A 17,114-nucleotide genomic window follows, 5' to 3' on the forward strand; every position below is an offset into this window, starting at 1 on the left:
TTGGGAGGAGGGGGCATTGGGTCCCAGATGTGCCCTACAGAGTGGGCGTCCCCTGAGTAAGGGCTGTATGGGAAGCTGTAGGGCGAAGGGGGCCCAGGGGATGGGAACAGGTGCCCAGGGCTGCCCAGAAGCACTGTGAGGGGCCTTGGAGCCCCAGATAAGGGAAGGGATGAAGCCACCCTGGCCAGGTGGAGAGAGCAGCCTCAGACGAGGACCACTCAGCCCCCTTCCCCACTCTCCCGCCTCCCACCTCTGCCAGCAGCTGGAAGACTGGCTGGCCATGGTCTACAGTTCCTGTGGGCACCAGGGCGTGGCCTATGGGGTAGTGTGGGGTGCAGAAGGGTGTGGGGGACACGTGGGACTAAGGGGATGCTGCAGGGCACCGCGGGGTGTGAGGGGCAGGGAGCGGGCAAGGCGAGGTGCCTGGGCAGAGTGACGGGACTGGGCAAAATGGGTTCTGGACGCTCGAAGGGTGTGCGGGACTTGGGAGAGACCCAGGGGCATGAGAGATTCTGGGCTCTTACAGGGCATGCAGGTCAGCGGTGCTGCTCAGATGGGCAGGCCAGGTAGGGGCCAGGTGCGTGGGGCAGGGACAGTGGGTGGGGCAAGAGCAGTGGGGTAGGGACGTGGGTCGGGGGCGATGAGACAGAAAGGTGGGGCAGAATGAGACAGGTGTGGTGAGTGCGGCAGGTGCGGTGGGCAGGGCGGTGAGGTAGGTGTGTAGTGAGGGGCAGTGGGCGAGGCAGTGGGCGGGGCGGTGGGGACAGGTGCTCGGGGCGGGGCTGAGGCCATAGGCGGGGGCGGGGGGAGGATCGTGGGCGGAGCGACGCAGTGGGCGGAGCGACCGAGTGGGCGGAGCCGGTTAACGGGGCGGGAAGCCAGGTGAGCGGGGCGGGGCGGTGGGGCAGGTGCGCGGGGCGGGGCAGGGGCGGGGCAGTGGGCGGGGCGCCGAGGGCCCTCCCGGAAGCCAGGGGGCGCTGTGATGGGTCCACGCAGGCCGTGCGCGCCCCTCCTTCCGCCCGCGGCCCGGAAACCGGCGATGGCGCGGAACGTGCTGTGAGTGGCCGGGGGCGCGGGCCTGGGGGGGGGGCGGGGGGGCGCGGGGGCAGGGGGGGCGGGGAGGGGGCGGTGCAGGTCGGGGGTTTGCGGACGCGGCGCACACGTGGGGCGCCCGCGAGGGAGGGTCGCCCCGCCCGCGTCGCCGGGACCCCCGCGCCCCCCCCGGGCCCCCCCGCAGTGCAGGCGGACGCACAGGCTCGGGGCGAGCGGACCGGCCCCGAGCGAACGAGCGCCGCCTGCACGCATGCGCGTTGGCCTGGCGGGGGCGCCGGCAGGTGCCGAGGGCGGGCGCGGGCCGGGGGAGCAGGCAGGGCGGCGGGCTTGGCCGCGGGTCGGCGTGTCCACGCGGCGGCCGGGGCGGCTCGGGAGGGGCGCGGGGGAGGGCGGGGGCGCGGGTGAGTCACCCTCGGGGCCCCGGGGAGGTAGGGCCGGCGGCAGCCCGCCAGGGCGCTGTGCTGGGAGCAGGCCGGGGCAGTCGGGAGCTGCCCTTGAGCAGGGTCGGGCTTGGGGAATCCGCGGGAGGGTCCGGCGGGCCGAGGGGCAGCGGGCCTTGGACGCCAGGGGAGAGCCCTGTCCTGCCCGCCTTATGCCTCTGACCCTCACCTGGGCGTGCGTCCAGCCCCAGGCCGGGTCTGAGCCCCGCGTCCTTACCCGCCTAGCTGCCCCAGGGCTGCCCTTGCCCCCCTGCAGTGCCACAGCTGGTCAGCAGGGGGAATAAGTGAGCCCTTGGGTGGCCGGCCGTTGGCCCTCCCTGCCGTGGAGGGTAAAACGAGGCAGGCCTCTTGTTCCGGGCGGGAGAGGACGAGGCCCGCACCCTCCAGCAGCTGCCCGTCCAGCCTCCCCCAGTGCCCACCCTGCTGGGCAGCTGCCGCGCGGCGACATGGTCACAGGCAGAGGGCATGTGACCATCCCGTCCTACAGGTGCCCTGGCCTCCCAGAGCCCCCGCACCGTCCACACGCCCCAGGTGCCTGCTAAGCCCCGAGGCTCGCTGCTCCTCTCACCCCCGGCCCTCCTCATCCTCACCAGCACAGAATTTGGTCTCCCTGAGCCCCCCTCTCAGGGTGCTGGTCGTGCCAAGCTCAGGGGCCACGGGCAGGGCTGCAGAGCGGCCCCCAGGGTTACGGTTGAGACCCGCGATGGTGCCGGGTCCCTGCATGCCCAACCCCCCAGGCCTGGCCCCCTGCAGACCACTGTCCTCCCCTGGCTGTGGTGCACTTGGCAGTGGCGGTGGGTGGTGACCTCTCACTGCTCGCTGGGGGTGGGGGCGGGCTTCAGGGTGGGGGTGGGGTGATGGTCCCGGTGATGGGTGCTTCTCCCACCCACACGGAGACTGTGCAAGTGACGCCGGCCCCTGCTGCGGGGTGGACCAGGGCTGCAGCCCCACGGCAGGCCTATTGCTTGAGGCACTCGACAGTCCTTTCCTGAGGGCTGCAGCCCACACACGCTGGTGGGCACTCGAGTCTTGGGGCCCACGCTGGGCAGAACCGTGCAGCGAACCGAGGGGACCCTGGGGCGCTGGCCTGTGGAGAGCTGCCTCCTTGCCTTCCCGCTGCTGCTGCTGCGGTGGGTAAGCAAATGGTGGTCTGCCAGGGGCGACCCTGGGGTCCTGAGCTCTGTCTGACACGGACGCCTCCCCCTCCCCAGGTACCCCCTGTACCAGCTGGGTAACCCCCAGCTCCGCGTCTTCCGAACAAACTTCTTCATTCGGCTGGTGCGGCCCGGCACGGCCCAGCCCGAGGACACCGTGCAGTTCCGGATCCCCATGGAGTAAGCCCCTGAGGAATGCGGGGCCGGGGAGTGTCCCCTCGTTCTGCTGGGGTCACAGAACCTGGCTCGTTTGTGGGGCTTCTCCCCGCTGTGAAAACACCACAGGCGGCCCTCTGAGCTGCTCTGCAAATATTGACCGAGGGCCTGCTGTTTGCAGAGCCTTGGGTGAGGCCGGGCTGCCCCCCCACGCCCTCCCCTCCCCCAGCTACTGCCCCCTCCCCCTGCGGGGGGAAGCCCCGTGGAGGCCCCACACTTCTTTAACTGCATGGAGCTCCGCGCGCTGTTCCCAGGCGCCTGGCCCCAGGCTCTCAGAGCTGTTTACCGCAGCTTCCAAAAACCTAGTTTTCCTGGTGGTTCCCTTACAGAGGCCCCCAGCGCCAGAGGGACACACAACTTGGTCCCCAGGCTGCAGGGCCCTGCTGCACAGCCTCAGAGTGTGACTGTCCCAGTGCAAGGGGCTGGGGGTGGCTGGGCAGGGCCGTGTCAACGATGCCACTTCAGGTGGGAGGAGGAGGGGGCCTAACCCATCAGCACCGCGTGTCTCGGAAAGGGCCTGGTGGGACAGCCACTGTGCACAGGACGGGCCCTGGTGGGCTGGGCTCCCGGCAGCCTGGGGCACCCCCACATTAACCCTTCCCTGGGGAGAGCTCTGCCAGGGAGCCTGGCCCCCAGTGAGCACAAGCCCCCTGTGGCCTCTCCCTACTTGCATGCAGGGGACGGGAGAGACCCCGAGTGGGGTCACGTGGCTGCTATTCATCTCAGCCTGGCTGGGACTTGCTTTTCTTCCATCTTGACCTCAGGATGACCAGGGTGGACCTCCGGAATTACCTTGAGCGTATCTACAACGTGCCCGTGGCCACCGTGCGGACAAGGGTGCAGCACGGTGCGTGCCAGGCCCCGCTGCCCTCGGTGGGGGAGGGCGAGCCCAGGAGGCCTCATCCCAGCCTCTGGGGGGGCTGGTTCTTGCTCGGGAACCGAGCTGCTCGGGGCCGCAGTGGTCTCCCGGGCCCACACTGCCGACGGGGCAGAGCCGGGGCTGGTGCTTGGGTGGGCAGCCCCGCTCCTGCTCTGGGCTCTGCCCTCGACTGCCTCGGAAGCAGGGTCAGCAGAGCGCTTTCCTCTTGGTTCCCTGACCCCCTCATTCTTCTACCGTGGGCCCCGACCCCCCACTGCACCCTGAGTTGTAGGGCCTCTGTGCTGACAAATGGGAGAAAGGGGTCTCCTGATTTCTTCTAGACCCATTCGGGAGCGGAGACCCACAGTGGTGGCGCTGGGCCCACAGACTGGTCACGTTCGGGTGGGACCCACTGCCATCTGTGGGAGACCACCCAAGTCTGACGTGTTTGCCTCTTTCTAGAAAGTACGTTCCTGGATGAGTTGGACTGAAGGTCTCGTGTTCGGACTACAGTGTGTTGTGTCCCCCCCCCCAAACAGGTTCCAACAGGAAGAGGGACCACAGGAACGTCAGGGTGAAGAGACCAGACTACAAGGTAGCCTACGTGCAGCTGGTGAGTGGGCTTCGGGCAGAGGCCCACGTGCTGGGCGTGACTTACCAGCACCGTGACCTTGGTGCGGGGGACGTGTTTGTGCAGCGGCCCCGCCTGGGGCCCAGGGAGGCCCCGAGAGGTAGGAGCTCAAGGCCTGTGGCGGGTGCGGGGCAGAGCCTGCACTTAGTCTGAAGCCCCAGCGAAGCCCCAGGCAGAGCTGGGGCTCAGAGCACAGTCAGCCCCTGGGAGGACCCGGCGTGGCCCGCTGTGTCATGCCCTTGGACTTTGAGCGTGCTGTGGGCTTGGGCAGGCCCACCCAGGCCCGGGGGCCTGGGCTTAGACGGAAATCAAAGCTCCTGGCTCTGGAGAGCGTGTCCTCGGAGGGACAGGCCCCCGGGGGACGGGGGCAGGGGAGGCAGTTGATGGCTTGGATCTTAGAGCTGGACCCGTTGCGGATGCCCCGGGGTCCTGGCTCAGCCCCCTTCCCTTTGGGCTGGATTGTGGGGCTCCAGCACATTCTGCAGTGTTCTCTTGACCGTGTCTCCTGCCTGTCCTGGGGCGTGGGGAGAGGGTCCATGGCCCATCTCTGTCCAGGGGAGAGGAAGACCCACGGCCCCAGAGCCCCCTGCTTAGGCTCTGCCCTTCCCGCGGGGACCCCAGCCGAGCTTCGGCAGAGGAGCCCTCCCGGAGACGGCCTGTCCCCCGCCACCTGTGTGCAGACCTGCCAGGGACGGCCCTGCTAGCAGGGTCCATTCGCTGCCCCCACTGTTTGAAACCCCCAGCGTGGGTGGGGGGCTTCTAGATTCTTCCAGACCCTGTGGACGGCCCCCGGCGAGCCTGCAGCGGGAGGCGGCCGCCCGTGGCCGCTAGATGGCAGTAGCGCTGTTGTGCAGACCTGGCCCGCGCGGGCCCTTCGCGGCAGAGGAGGCCGCTGGTCGGGAGAGCGGTTAGCGCGGAGCTCTCTGAGGAACAGTCGCCGGTGTTGTTCTAAACAGGGGCCCGTGTAATTATTTGGCCTGATATTTGCCGCGCATGAAAGCCGCCAGTCCAGGTGGAGAGAGCGCCCGTTGGCCGTATAAAGGCGCCTGTGTCCTGAGTGTGAAATCAGGCCATCTGTCTCTGTCACGCGTGCGGGCGGACACCCCCTGCGCGGGCACTCGCCAGCCGGCCCTCCGCGGGCCAGCGACGGTTACAAGTGGCTTCTGAGTCAGCCGAGCCCTTGCATTCTGCCCCGGGCCCGCCTCAGCCCGCTCCGACCCGGTGGGCGCAGCTGCCGCGGGGCATGCCTCTGCCCACGCGAAGCCGGGTGGCGCGGCCGGGGGCAGGGACCCGAGTGCCCTGCCCCGGCCCGGCCTGCAGACCAGCAGGAAGCTCGGGGCCCTTGCCCCCTGAAGGGGTCCCTTCTCTGCCCCCCTCTGCCGGGCCGACCTCTCCCAGCGTGTCCCCATGGGCCCCGCTCTGGGGCTTCTAAAAACAGAGCTAATTGTAAAGCACACAGAGGGTCAATCACGAACACAAATTAAGTTTCCGAATCTATTTTGAGTTGACTGCTGCGGAAGAGCCCGTCCGGCGGGGCGGGGGCTCCATGTCCCCACCCCACCCCCGCCAACCTGATACACATCTCTGCGGGCCTGCGTCCCCCCCACGGCCCGCCGCACGTCACCGGCCAGCCGAAGCCCTCTGGGGCCCAGGCAGTGGCCCCGGGGGGCGCTTGGGAGCGCCGGTCCCGGGCCGGTTCCCACACTGCTCCTTCCCTGGCCTGTTCTGCCAACCCATTCTCTCTGCGCCGTGAAGGAGTCGAGGGTTCATGCTGGAAAAGCCCAGGGTGACAGTCCCCAGAGAGGGGCGTCCGCAAGTGGCTCTGGTCTCTGGTGAGAAGGGAAGACCCTCCACCGGCTCCGTGTTCCCGGAGCTCTTGCAAACTGGCATCTTGGTGTTTATATTTTAAAATGTCGTTTCGGGCCCCCCCCCGCCCAAACCAGCAAAATCACCTCGATGTGTTAAACTAAGTCCCTGTTCTGGGCAGTCGGCCTGCGTGGAAACTGCTGCCCTTCAGTGTTTTACAGAAGGAAGAAAGTGCCCTGTTGAGCTGGGTGAGCTCGCCCTGCCGCCGGCCGGCTACCAAGGGCACACGGCCCCACTGTCTACACTCGGGCCCACACGCCACGCCATGCGACCAGAATTTATAAACCTTCCCTTCTCGGGTGGGGCGTGTGGGCTGTTTCAGATCAAACTTGGCCGCCTGCCCAAAGCCAAATTTCTTTACAAAACAAGGGTCTCCAAGAACCAGTGCGCTTTACTGATTTTACTTATTACAATTTTCCAGATAGGGATGCCGTCCTCCATGCTTTTTTGCCCGTCTGGAAACAGACAGCGCTGCCCTGGTGTGCGCCCCCCTCCCTCACTCCCCCACCCCCATGCCCTGATCTTGGGGGGCCGCTCCGTGAGCCGAGGTGAACTGAAAGGGCACCTCATGGTGGCTGGGGTCTCCTTCCTCCGCGCCCGCGAGGGCCGGTGCCGTGCACACGTGCTGGGAGTCTGGGCTGGGGCTTGGCGGGCGCTGGCCCATTCTGAACTTTTAGTGAAAGACGTAAAACCAGTTAATTTGCAAAGCCGGTCTTGATTTATAGACTGCTGCATATGTACATTTCTTTGTACGTTATATGCGTTTTATTTGCCGAGCTCCGAGCCAGGAGGAGGGGTAGGCTTTAATGTGGGTGAAGGCCTGTAGGTATTTTGGAAAAAGTCTCAGCGCGGCACCAGACGTGATTTGTGCCGTGTTTTCCTGTGCCTCGCTCCTGCCCCCCGGTCCGACCGGGCTGCCCCCGCGCCCGTGAATGCGTGCTTTGCTGGGCTGCTTTTAACGAGGCCTCTGCCGCCGCAGACACCCCTCCATAAAGAGATAATGCCGATGAAAAGGGGCATTGTCCAGAGTCCTGGCTTCCTGCTGGGAGATAAAAGCCAGTGGCCGGCCAACGTGTTTGCGTTCCAGGCAGGGATAGTGCCCCGGACATGTGGCCGCGTGGCCATCCCTGGGGGCTTGGGGCAGGAGGGTCCCGGGGCCGGTGTGGTGTCCAAGCCCAAGTACTTGTCTCCCCTGCAGGCCCACGGACAGACCTTCACGTTCCCCGACCTGTTTCCCGAGAAAGAGCAGAGCCCCGACGGCAGCCCCAGCGGCGACGACATCCAGGACAAGCTCCTGGAGGAGCAGCGGCAGAGGCAGAGGCAGGATCCCCGGCGCGGTGGCGTGCCCAGCTGGTTCGGCCTGTAACGGCCCCAGTAAAGTCCCACGTGTGGAGCAAAGCCCCAGGCTCTGTGTCCTCTGTCCAGCGCCCCCCGCACACAGGGCACCGGCCTGCAGGGACACGGTCCGGCCCTGGGAGCCTCAGGCTGGGGAGGGGCGGGGCCGGCGGCTGGGGCTCGAGCAGGGTCTCCGAGGAAGGTCGTGTGGGCAGCTTGTGAGGAGAGCCAGGGTGAGCGCCTCGGGCAGGGGCCGGTCCCGCCGAGGCCCCAGGGGCACCCCCCGGCGCCACAGGCAGGACCCAGAGGAAGCCGTGTTCAGCAGACCAAGCTAACAGGAGGCAGGAAAGGGGGGACGAGGTGGGAAGGATCAGGGGCTTGAAGGCCCCGGGATGGGACAGCATGGGCAGTGGCCATCGGCACCCTGGGCTGGACAGTCTAGAAGGACCCACAGGGCGTGCACCGAGGGGCTGCGGCTGTGAGATGTGCCAGCGGCCAAGCTGGCCAGTGGCTCTGTGTGCCACAGGCCCCTGTGGTCATGCTCCGGGAGCCCTGGGTGCAGTGCGCCGAGCGCGCGCAGCGGGAAAGGGGCCGCCCCTGCCGAGGCTGCCGAGCCGGGGCTGCCGGCGTGTGTCCGCGTGCAGGTTTCATGCAGGCCGGCCGGGCCTAGGGACTTGGGAGCAAACCACAAAGCACCGGGGTACTGAGCCCGGTGGGCCCCACGGCCCCTGAGCTAGGACACGGTTGCTCCCAGGCCTCAGGGAGGAGAGCCCTGCTGCCTCCCGCCTCGGGGGGGCCTTGCAGGGGCAGGAGGAAGTGGGGGCCTGGCTCCGCAGCTCCCCTCCGCCCCGAGGGACACCCAGACCCGGGACGGCGGCGTCACGTGGGCCCCACGGCCCCCTCCACTTGGAGGGTGAAGGTCCGGGCAAACGCCGCCTTTCAGCATTGATTTAAAGTGACGGGGAAGGTCCGGAAGGCGCCCGGAGAGCCGAGTCGACGGTATTCTCCTTGGAGAAATAATTCATGGGGCCCCGCGGCCCCGAGGACCCCAACTCCAGGCTGGGAGAGGAATCCCATCGCTCATCTGAGCACGTCCGGTGCGGGCCGCCACGCACGCCCCACACACGGCACAGCGCCCCCGCCGGCTGGCCTCCCTGTCTGCCCACTCCACAGCTCCCCAAGACCCCCGGGTCCCCCCGCCCGCTCCACCCCAGAGGCACGGTCATCTTTCTGCCGGGGGAGTAGGAAGGGGCGGGAGAGCAGCTGTGTCCTTGGTCTCCCCTGCACACCACCCCCCTGCCCCAGGCCGCCAGAGCCCCCTCCCTGGCTGGGGCCCCGTGACAGGCCCATGGGAAGGAGGGTGGAGGGGAGGGCAGCGGTGGGGGTTGCAGGTCCTCGGGAATCCAGGAAGTGGGCCTGAGGCTGGGGGGCTGCTCCACCCACCCCCAGGCTCAGAGCCTCGGGGAGGAGCTGCTGGACACCCCTCCCCCTCCGGGCTGCTCCCTGGCTGGAGGCTGGGGAGGGAGAGGGCCTATGACAATAGCCCCGGGTGTCCTGGCGGAGACTCAGTGTCCCCTCTCCTGCACAGCGGGAGACGAGCTCCGGGTCTCTGCTTGGGGACCAGAGTGGGGAGTCTCCCACACAGCAGATGGGCGGCCAGCAGGCCCTCCTTGGCTGGACATCTCGCATGGGCTTGGGTGCCCCTTCCTGTGGGGACGGTCCTGTGGGGAGCAGGCAGGGCCCCAGATTGTGGGGGAGGTCCCTGGGCCGAGGGAGAGAGGGAGGGCCCCCAGCGCTTCCCCCACCTCCCCGTGAGCCCCCCATCTTCTGGGGTGTGCATGTGGGAGGTCTGTTTACTTTGCAAAAGGGAGTGAGAACGGGGACGCCAGGTTAGAGGGGGCAGAGGCCGGCAGGGCAGGCAGAGGGGGGCTGGGGCCGGGAAGGGCCCTGGGGCCTGGCGCGTGCTCTGCCCAGTTCCCGGAGTGTGCGATGAGGTATGACGGCAGCAGGGTGGGTGCCCAGGCCCCCGGGGACGTGTACGAGACCCCCCGCCCCCCGCCCAGCAGCCGCAGGTGAGGCCCAGCCGCCCAGGGCCGCCTGGACGGAGCAGACGCCCATCTGGCCGCAGTCTCTCCGTCGGCGGCTGGTTTTCCTCTTCTAGGGCCAACGGGTCCTCCCCCAGGCTGCGCCAGGCCGTCTCCCCAGCTCCCAACCCAGGGCTTAAGTCTCTGACTGCAGATAACAGAGGGGAGCTGGGGCAGGGTCCCCACGCCACCCACACGCCAGGCGCAGAGGCCGCGGGGCCCTCTGCCGGGAAAGTGCCCACACGGCTCCCACAGCCCAGACACACACACCCCCCGCCCGTCGGGTGGGCTCCCGCCTTCTGGCCCCCGTGTGCACCCCCTCCCCATGGGTCCCCCCCCAAGCGGAGGATCCAGGCCCAGGGACGCCACACTTCCTCTTGCCCCACCCCCCACCCCGCCCCAGGGCCTCCTGGAAGGCACGTCTGGAGTGACCGTGCTCCCCCCACTTCCTGGCTTTCATGTGACCCTAAATTCTGCTAGTCTGTGCAGGAGCATAACCGGGGAACGGCTGGCCCCGTGAGCCCGCCGAGGCAGACGTGACGGCCCCGCGTCCCAGCCCGGGGGCTGGGGGCTGGGTGAGGCGTGGGTGGGTGCTGGGTGGGGAGCGCCGGCCCCGGGGGCCTCCCTCCCGGCATGCAGGGCAAGGCTCGCATGGCCTCTCCTATCTCCACGCGGCTTTCTGGAGACATAGCTCGCATACCCCACCGCCCGCCCCCTGCAAGTATGTCGTGAGGTGTCTGAGCACATTCACAGAGCTGCGTCTCTAGCCCTGTGATCCGCTGTTAAAAACATGTTTGTGTCGTCCAGAAAGCAGCCCGTGGCCACCCCCGCCCTGCCCCACCCCCGTCGGCCTCAGCTCCGCTCTCCATCTCTCGGGCCCAGCCTGTGCCCCGCAGGTCGCACACACGGGACCCCGCCCCACGCGGGCTCGGTGGTCGGCACCGCGTCCCCAGGTCCGTCGTGGCCTGGCACATCTCAGGACGTGCTGTGAACGGCCATGTAATGCTCCGTGGTGTATGTCCACGTGGGCAGGTCCACTCTCTGGCAGACCCTGGGGTTGCTTCCTGCTCTGGGTCCGCGATTTGGGGGCCGTGCGCGTCTGTCCCCCGGGGAGGACTGGGTGCTCTCAGAGTGTCCCAGGCGAGCCGGACGCTTCTCGGTCCCAAACGTCCGTGGACGCTGTGCAGTGCTGGCCATGTGTGCGGCCGTCCCCGCCACCGAGGCCTGGGCTCTGCTGGCCGGGCAGGAGCCAGGGCGTGGGAGTGGGGAGCCTCCCCTCCAGCGAGGCTGGCACAGGGAGGGGTTTTGGGCCCGGGGACCCCAGCCCCCATGTTGCTCCTTCCCTGAAGGCTGCACCTGGGGCACCCCTCCCCTCACACACCACCCCGCCCTCACCCTCTGGAATCCTTGTTTGCCCAGGTGTGGGGCGGCTGGTACAGTGTGGGCTGCTCCCCACACATCCGGGGGGCCCCGGGCAGAGCCCCCGTCATCTGTGTGCGGATGACTCTAAGTCCCTTCGGGGCAAAGAAGGAGCCCTCCTCTCCCCACTGCCCTACTGCCCCACCATGCTGGGACACCCTCCGGGGCGACCCCAAGCCACTTTGCGGGGAGCGCCCTCTTCCGGCCATTGCCAGCCCCGGGGGCTGCAGGGCTTGGGGGGCTAAGGGGCCAGGCCTCCTTCCACCCGCTCAGCCCAGAGGGAGCAGCAGCCGCGGGCAGCGGAGCGAGGCCCCCGCTGCCCGCCCACCGACGGGAACCCCAGGACTGGGAGACCGGTTCAGCATCTGCGTTTGCTCCTTCCCGACTGAGGTCATCCCACTACAATCCCCCCAAATCACTTCATTATTTCTCGGTAAATAGGGCTTTTCCTAGTCAAAATCATCAGCATTTTTGTGTTGCCCCCACATCTGGCTTTGATTGGCCCCAGCCTCCTCGGATGGATGCTGGAGCCCTGACGTTATGAGGAGGGGCCTTGCCGCTTCCCTTGCTTCCCTCCCCGCTCAAGGCCTGGCCGGGGGAGGGGTGGGTGGGGGAGGGAGACCCCAGGCCTCTGCCCGCAGGTCTGTGTGCTCCCTGCCTGGGCCCGGGCTCTGTAGGGGGAGTCCAGGCTCTGCCCCCCATGGCTATGTTCAAGGCCGTCCCTGTGCGGAGTCCCGGCCCGGCCTTCATCTCCGTGGTGTCCCCCACTCCCCGGGACCATGCAGGCGTTTCATCCCCACTGCCCCCACACACACCAGGATCTCTGCCACCCCCTGTCCCTGAGGGACGCATGACAGGCAAGATCTCCTGCCCAGCCCCCGCCCCACAGCTCCCCATGGAGGAGGGTTCCCGGTGCGCCTGACTCTGCAGGGACGGGAGCCTGCGGGCCAGAGACTGGGCTGGTGGCCCTCGCTCCTCCGGCCGCAGGAGGCTGGGAGATGGCTGCCGGCGGTCTCTACCGGGCGCCGTGGGCACCTCGACCCCGCACAGCTCTCTGGGTCCTATGACATCACCTACGGTGCTGGGGGCAGTGCCGGGGGCAACCCAAAGACACCCCCCCCGCCCCGAGCTGGTGGCACCAGGGACAGGCCCGGGGCGGCTGGTGCAGAGCGAGCCGGACGACGTCTGCCGGAGGGCCTGGGCCCCCTGCCCGCCGGGAGGGGAAGCTCGAAAATCCTCCACGGAGCTGGGGAGAACACCGAGGGGGCTCAGTGCCCCCAGGTGGGTGTTGGCGGGGCCCCCAGCCCCTTCCGCTGGCCGCTGCAGGCCTTCACTCCCTGCCGCGGGGGAGGTGCCTCCCAGAAGCCTTTGCAGCGGGCCCAGGGCAGGGGGGACGCGCCCCCTTAAACAGAACAAGGTGCCGGCCTCTCATACCTCCGCTTTACGAAGTGTTGGGAATTCCGACGGCCCAAACAGCTGGATGTTCCCCGGCAGGTTCTCCCTGGGACTTCACCGGCGGCCAGGGCCCTAAATAATTCTTATAAAAACCATGTCAGCCCCCAACTGTGTGATATCTGATTTGTAGCACTAATAAAACCCCACGTCTGCTGCCAGAGGGGGGCCGCGCGAGCCCGGCGTTGAAGACACCGGTGTTTCCCGGCGCAGGCACACGCTGTGTGAGCAGGTTGGTGTGGAGAGCCATGAGGGAGGGGTGGCTCTGGGGCTCCTGCCTCGCTCCTGGCCCCCCTGAGCCCCACACGCCTGCCGCGGCCTCGTTCACCAGGAAGTGTGGCTCGGCCCCACAGCCTCGGCACGGGGAGGAGGCGGGGCAGCCCCTTCCCACTGGACAGCCTTGGGGAGTGGGCCTGGAGGTGCAGACGGTGGGCAGGGTCAGGGGCAGCCACCGCGCTCCGAGCTGGGCGGCCCCTCAGGCTTCTCTCAACTGGGAGCCAGCCCTGACTGACGACGGTGGGGCTCCCTCCTTCCAGCTGGTCCTTGCCCCCAGCAGCAGGCCTGGGAGGTCCCGGGTGACCCCGGGCCCAGAGCGCCACCAAGAACGTGCTCTTGAGCGCTGGTGGCGTGAGAGCCTCGAAGCACCCAGCTCAGGGCCATCTTGGGGGAGTCTAGATGATAAGCCCCCCAGGACATGGAGGGGCACTGAGGAGGACCCACAAGCAGGGGTGCTCATTCAAGGCCAGATCAGGGGCCTCCGGAACACACGCTGGCTGGTTGGGGATGCCGGCCAGGCCGGGAGCAAGGGCCTCCTGTAAAGGCGCCCACCACTGCCAGAGCCTCATCCTCTGGGCCTCAGCCCGCCCTTGGGGTGCCCTCCGCCGTGCCCTCCCAAGGCCGCCCTGCTCTCCGAGGCCGCTACACCACCTGACAGCAGGACAAGGAGACCCTGTGCGTGAGGGGCCCTCCCTGTGTTCAGGGGGCCGTGCAGGGCTCCCCGGGGCCCCTGGGCACCGGTTCCTGCCCCCCAGCTCCTAAGAGCAGGCAGACAATGGCCATCCACTGTGGGCAGGGTCCCCTTGCCAACAGCATGTTGGGGCACAGACGAGGCCCAGAGGCTTTGCAGGGAGGGGCTCCTGGAGCCAAGTCCTGGTCTCCCCTCGAGCTTGGGAGGCCCTGGGCTGTGGGCTCACCTTTCCCTGTGTGAAGTGTGGGAGTGTGAACACCAGCCAGGAAGGTGCCGAGGGCCCTGCTCCCGGGAACCCCAACCCCCGACGTCAGGCTCTGCTCTCCACCCACGCGTGTCCCGGTCCCGAGTGCCAGCCCGGTCTTTGTCCTTATGGCTGTCCGTCACCCCCACTCCGTGGCTCGCCACGTCCTGTGTCTCTGCTGGGCGTGGCACGTGGGTCTGGGCTGAGCTCCCTTGCCCGGCCATGGTGTGGCGGAGCTCCCAAGGCAGGGGCCCACGGGAGTCGGACAGCCATAGTGTGGGAAGGTTCATGGGGTGTCTAACCCCGCAGGAGATTGTCCAGGCCTCGGAGGCGGTGCCGGAAGCGGGCGCCACACACCCGGCTGCGAACCCACAGCCCCTGCCCCATGGGCCCCCAGTCACGCCACATCCTTGGAGACGCCATTGGTTCTGCTGGCTGAGGACAGAAACCTCCCTTCCTGCTGGCCCCTGACCCTGGGGTGGCAAGGGCGAGGTCAGCGGGCCACACGGCCGACCCGCCCCGTCGCTGGGCCGTTTCTAGTTTGCACAGGGGCTGGCTCGGGCCTTGAGCAATCTCACCCTTGCCCTGGGGTCCCCCACCAGCCCCGAGTCCTGCCTCCTGCCGCCCCTCCCTACTCTCCTCCCTGGCTTCAGGGGACCCTCCAGATCCCCTGCCTGCTTTCGGGAGGCCCAGCAACCAGAGAGGCTTCCTGCCGCTGCTGGGGTTTTTTCCCATTTAAGGAAACAAGCCTATGGTTACCTGATTCCTTCCTGTACCCCCTCTCCAGCCCCAGAGCAGACATGGCATTCCTCGTCAGGGGCTGGTGACCTTCTCCCTCCCACTCCTCGGGGCTCCTGGGCGAGAGGTGTGTGAAGGAGGGGTGGCTTGGCCACCCCGCCCTGCAGGCCAGGCCCTGAGGGGCTTTGGGAAAGGACCCTGCCCACAGCCCCCTTGCGCTGGGGTGTAGGTGTGGCTAAGTGTCCCGTGGGCAGATTGACTGAGGCTCTGGGCCACGTGTCCCCAGAGTCCTGGTACCAGGACCCAGGGACCCACGCCCCCCAGGTCTGCCCTGCACCAGGGGCCACCTGGTGCGTGACTGTGCTGAGCTTGTCCCCATGCCCCCAGGACGGGGCAGCGTGAATTCTAGGAGGTGCCCCCTAAAAATAAAAACTGGGCAAGAGGCCTCGTGGGGCCGGTCCTGAAGGAGGCCCAGTGGGATTACGACCAGCTGCTGTTCCCATCTCGCCTGTCCTCACCTCCCAGAACATCCCCTGCCTGCCCCGTACCCCGCCTCACCCCGGCTAAATCCGCCTTGGCCCCTGGGCCGGGACGGAATGGGAAGACTGCTCTGGGCCTCCTGTGGGGCTTAGGGGGTGAGTGGAGCCGACAGCTGCCCGAGGACAGTGATGGGGGGCGCCAGGAATGCCCTTTATCTGGAAATATCGTGTTGCCCGCCTGGATGCCGGAAAGCCCGAGAGCCACCCTCCCTGACTCCTGCTAAGACGGGAATAGCTTCGGGAGGCAGGGCACAGCTGTCCCCGTCGCTCAACACGGCCCCTGCCCAAGTAGCCTCTTCTGAGCCCCCTGACCTCGGCCTTTCCCGGGGGCTGCTGGCCGGGGGCTCTCCGGAGCCCGCAGGAGCAGGGGGGTGGGAAGGGGACCCTCTGGTGACCCCAAGGCCCCAGCCCCAGGTCTGCTGCATTATTCTCCCTGCCCTGGGGTCCTCCCACCGCCGGCCCCAGAACCGAGGGGTCAGAGACGGCAGGGGACCCGCCGAGGGTGGGGTGCTGTGCAGGGCGGCTGGGGTGCCGGGCGGGAAGAACGCCCGTGGCCACCGAGGCTCCGCGTGCACGGACCAGATAGAAACGCAGGAAGCCTCCCGCACCAGGAAGCCAGGGCCTGACCGCCGCGGGGAAGAGAGCCCAGACGGCAGGGCGGCCGGGCAGGAGGGGAGCAGCAGGCGCCGGCCCGGCGCGCTCCGCCTGGCATGCCGGGCCACGTGCTTGCCCGCAGGGCTCATGGAACATTCTTGCTGGGGGCCGGGGGCCGGGGCCGAGGTGTGAGAGGCCCCGGAGGGCGCCGGGCGCTATAAGGGCGGCATGGCGCACTTAGTCACCTCTGAGGTATGGCTCCGGCCGTCCCCCATGTCATCGCCACGGCAACGCCGGGAGGGGCCGGCAAACAGCCCACAACAGAGGGGCCCCCTGACTCCTGGTCGTCCCCCCGAGGGGGTGGGACGGCTTCAGAGACACCGCCAAGTTTGGGAGAAGCAGCTCGTGGGCTGGCTTGGTTCCAGCCGTGCCTGGGGACCTGGGTGCCCCTGTCCTGTCCCTGTGCCGTCCGACCCCGCGCCAGCACACCTTGGGAGGGGTGGGATCTGGGCTGACATGACCAGGAACCCCTGGGGTTCAGGGTCCCCCGGCATAGGGTTTTTTAAGAGTGGGGCTCAGGCCACTGGAAACCCAAGATCTGGGGGCCCTTGGGCCATCGGTTCACAGGACAAATGTCCCCCAGTCCAGATCTCCTATTAAGAGGTGGGGGGACCTAGGGACCCTGCCCCAGCTCCCCCACGCCTCAGCATGTGAGGATCCCAGAATCCTGTGAGCGGGGCTGGGGAGGGTCACTGAGACGGAGGGGCGGGGGCAGCTGCCTGGGACGGAGGCACGGGGGCGGCTGCCTGACGAGGGAAGCACTGTCACACGCTGAGAGAGGGTGGTCCACGGTGGCCTGGAGCCTGGGGGACCCTGCCCCACGCCAGGCCCCTGCATCCCAGGTGCCTCTAACCGCTCCCTGCCCTGGAATGTGGTCCCAGCACTTGGGGTCTGGCCCCCATGCAGCCAAGGGGCTCCCCCATTCCAGAGTTGCCTGTGCGGGGCTGCTGCTCGGGGGACAGGGGAGGCCTGGGGCCCGGGGTCTGGCGGTGCTCTGAGAGCTGAGGCCGAGCCTTTGCTCCCGTGGGGATTGTTGGGGACCCCTGAGGAACGTTCCATCTGCATCACTGGAGGAAACCAGGCAAGCACACCGTTCACCTTCTTCCCCCAACCCTGAGCCGAGGCAGGCACCGGGGCCCGAGCAGGGCACTTGGCAATGCCCAAAGCCCACTCCCAGATTTGGCCGCCGGAGGGCCGAGAGCTGATCTGAAACGGGGCAGGGTCCGGGGCAGTGGGAGGCGGTGAGCCCCCCCAGGACACGGGCCTGGAAGCACACTCGTGCATGCACCGTCTTCCCAAAGGGCGGCGCTGCTGTCCCGGAGGGAGAGGGACCGGGCTGGGAGAGGTCGTGTGCGGCCGTGACCCAGCTGTCCTTCCCATGTCAGCTGTCGGCAACCTGAGCCGCGCTGCCGTGCCGGCCAGGAGTCTCAAGGCCTAAATTAGGGTCTGAGGAAGAAGCCACG

The 17,114-nt window shown here is 68.0% G+C and overlaps 1 protein-coding gene across 2 annotated transcripts; it reads left to right on the plus strand.

The window, feature by feature from the left end:
• Positions 1–938: 938 nt before the first annotated feature.
• On the plus strand, positions 939–7,617 carry MRPL23 (mitochondrial ribosomal protein L23). Of its 2 annotated transcripts, XM_046017728.1 has the most exons (6): positions 2,228–2,431; positions 2,487–2,623; positions 2,705–2,827; positions 3,628–3,710; positions 4,262–4,335; positions 7,418–7,617. In XM_046017728.1, exons 1-6 carry the CDS (start codon positions 2,351–2,353, stop codon positions 7,583–7,585), a joined length of 666 nt encoding a protein of 221 aa, XP_045873684.1. In that variant the 5' UTR covers positions 2,228–2,350; the 3' UTR covers positions 7,586–7,617. The 2 variants fall into 2 exon arrangements, with proteins under 2 accessions (XP_045873685.1, XP_045873684.1); XM_046017729.1 differs by lacking the exons at positions 2,228–2,431; positions 2,487–2,623 and adding an exon at positions 939–1,056.
• The last annotated feature ends 9,497 nt before the right edge of the window (positions 7,618–17,114 follow it).

The sequence above is a fragment of the Meles meles genome, chromosome 8 (assembly GCF_922984935.1).
Source record: "Meles meles chromosome 8, mMelMel3.1 paternal haplotype, whole genome shotgun sequence".
Lineage (NCBI taxonomy): Eukaryota > Metazoa > Chordata > Mammalia > Carnivora > Mustelidae > Meles > Meles meles.

What these genes read in the sequence shown, in the direction of transcription:
- MRPL23 (XM_046017728.1), top strand. Translation starts at nt 2,351, where the DNA reads ATGGTCCCGGTGATGGGTGCTTCTCCCACCCACACGGAGACTGTGCAA. An exon ending in CTGCTGCGGGGTGGACCAGG is followed by an intron (nt 2,432 to 2,486) that starts GCTGCAGCCCCA and finishes TCCTTTCCTGAG; the next exon opens with GGCTGCAGCCCACACACGCT. An exon ending in CAGTTCCGGATCCCCATGGA is followed by an intron (nt 2,828 to 3,627) that starts GTAAGCCCCTGA and finishes TCTTGACCTCAG; the next exon opens with GATGACCAGGGTGGACCTCC.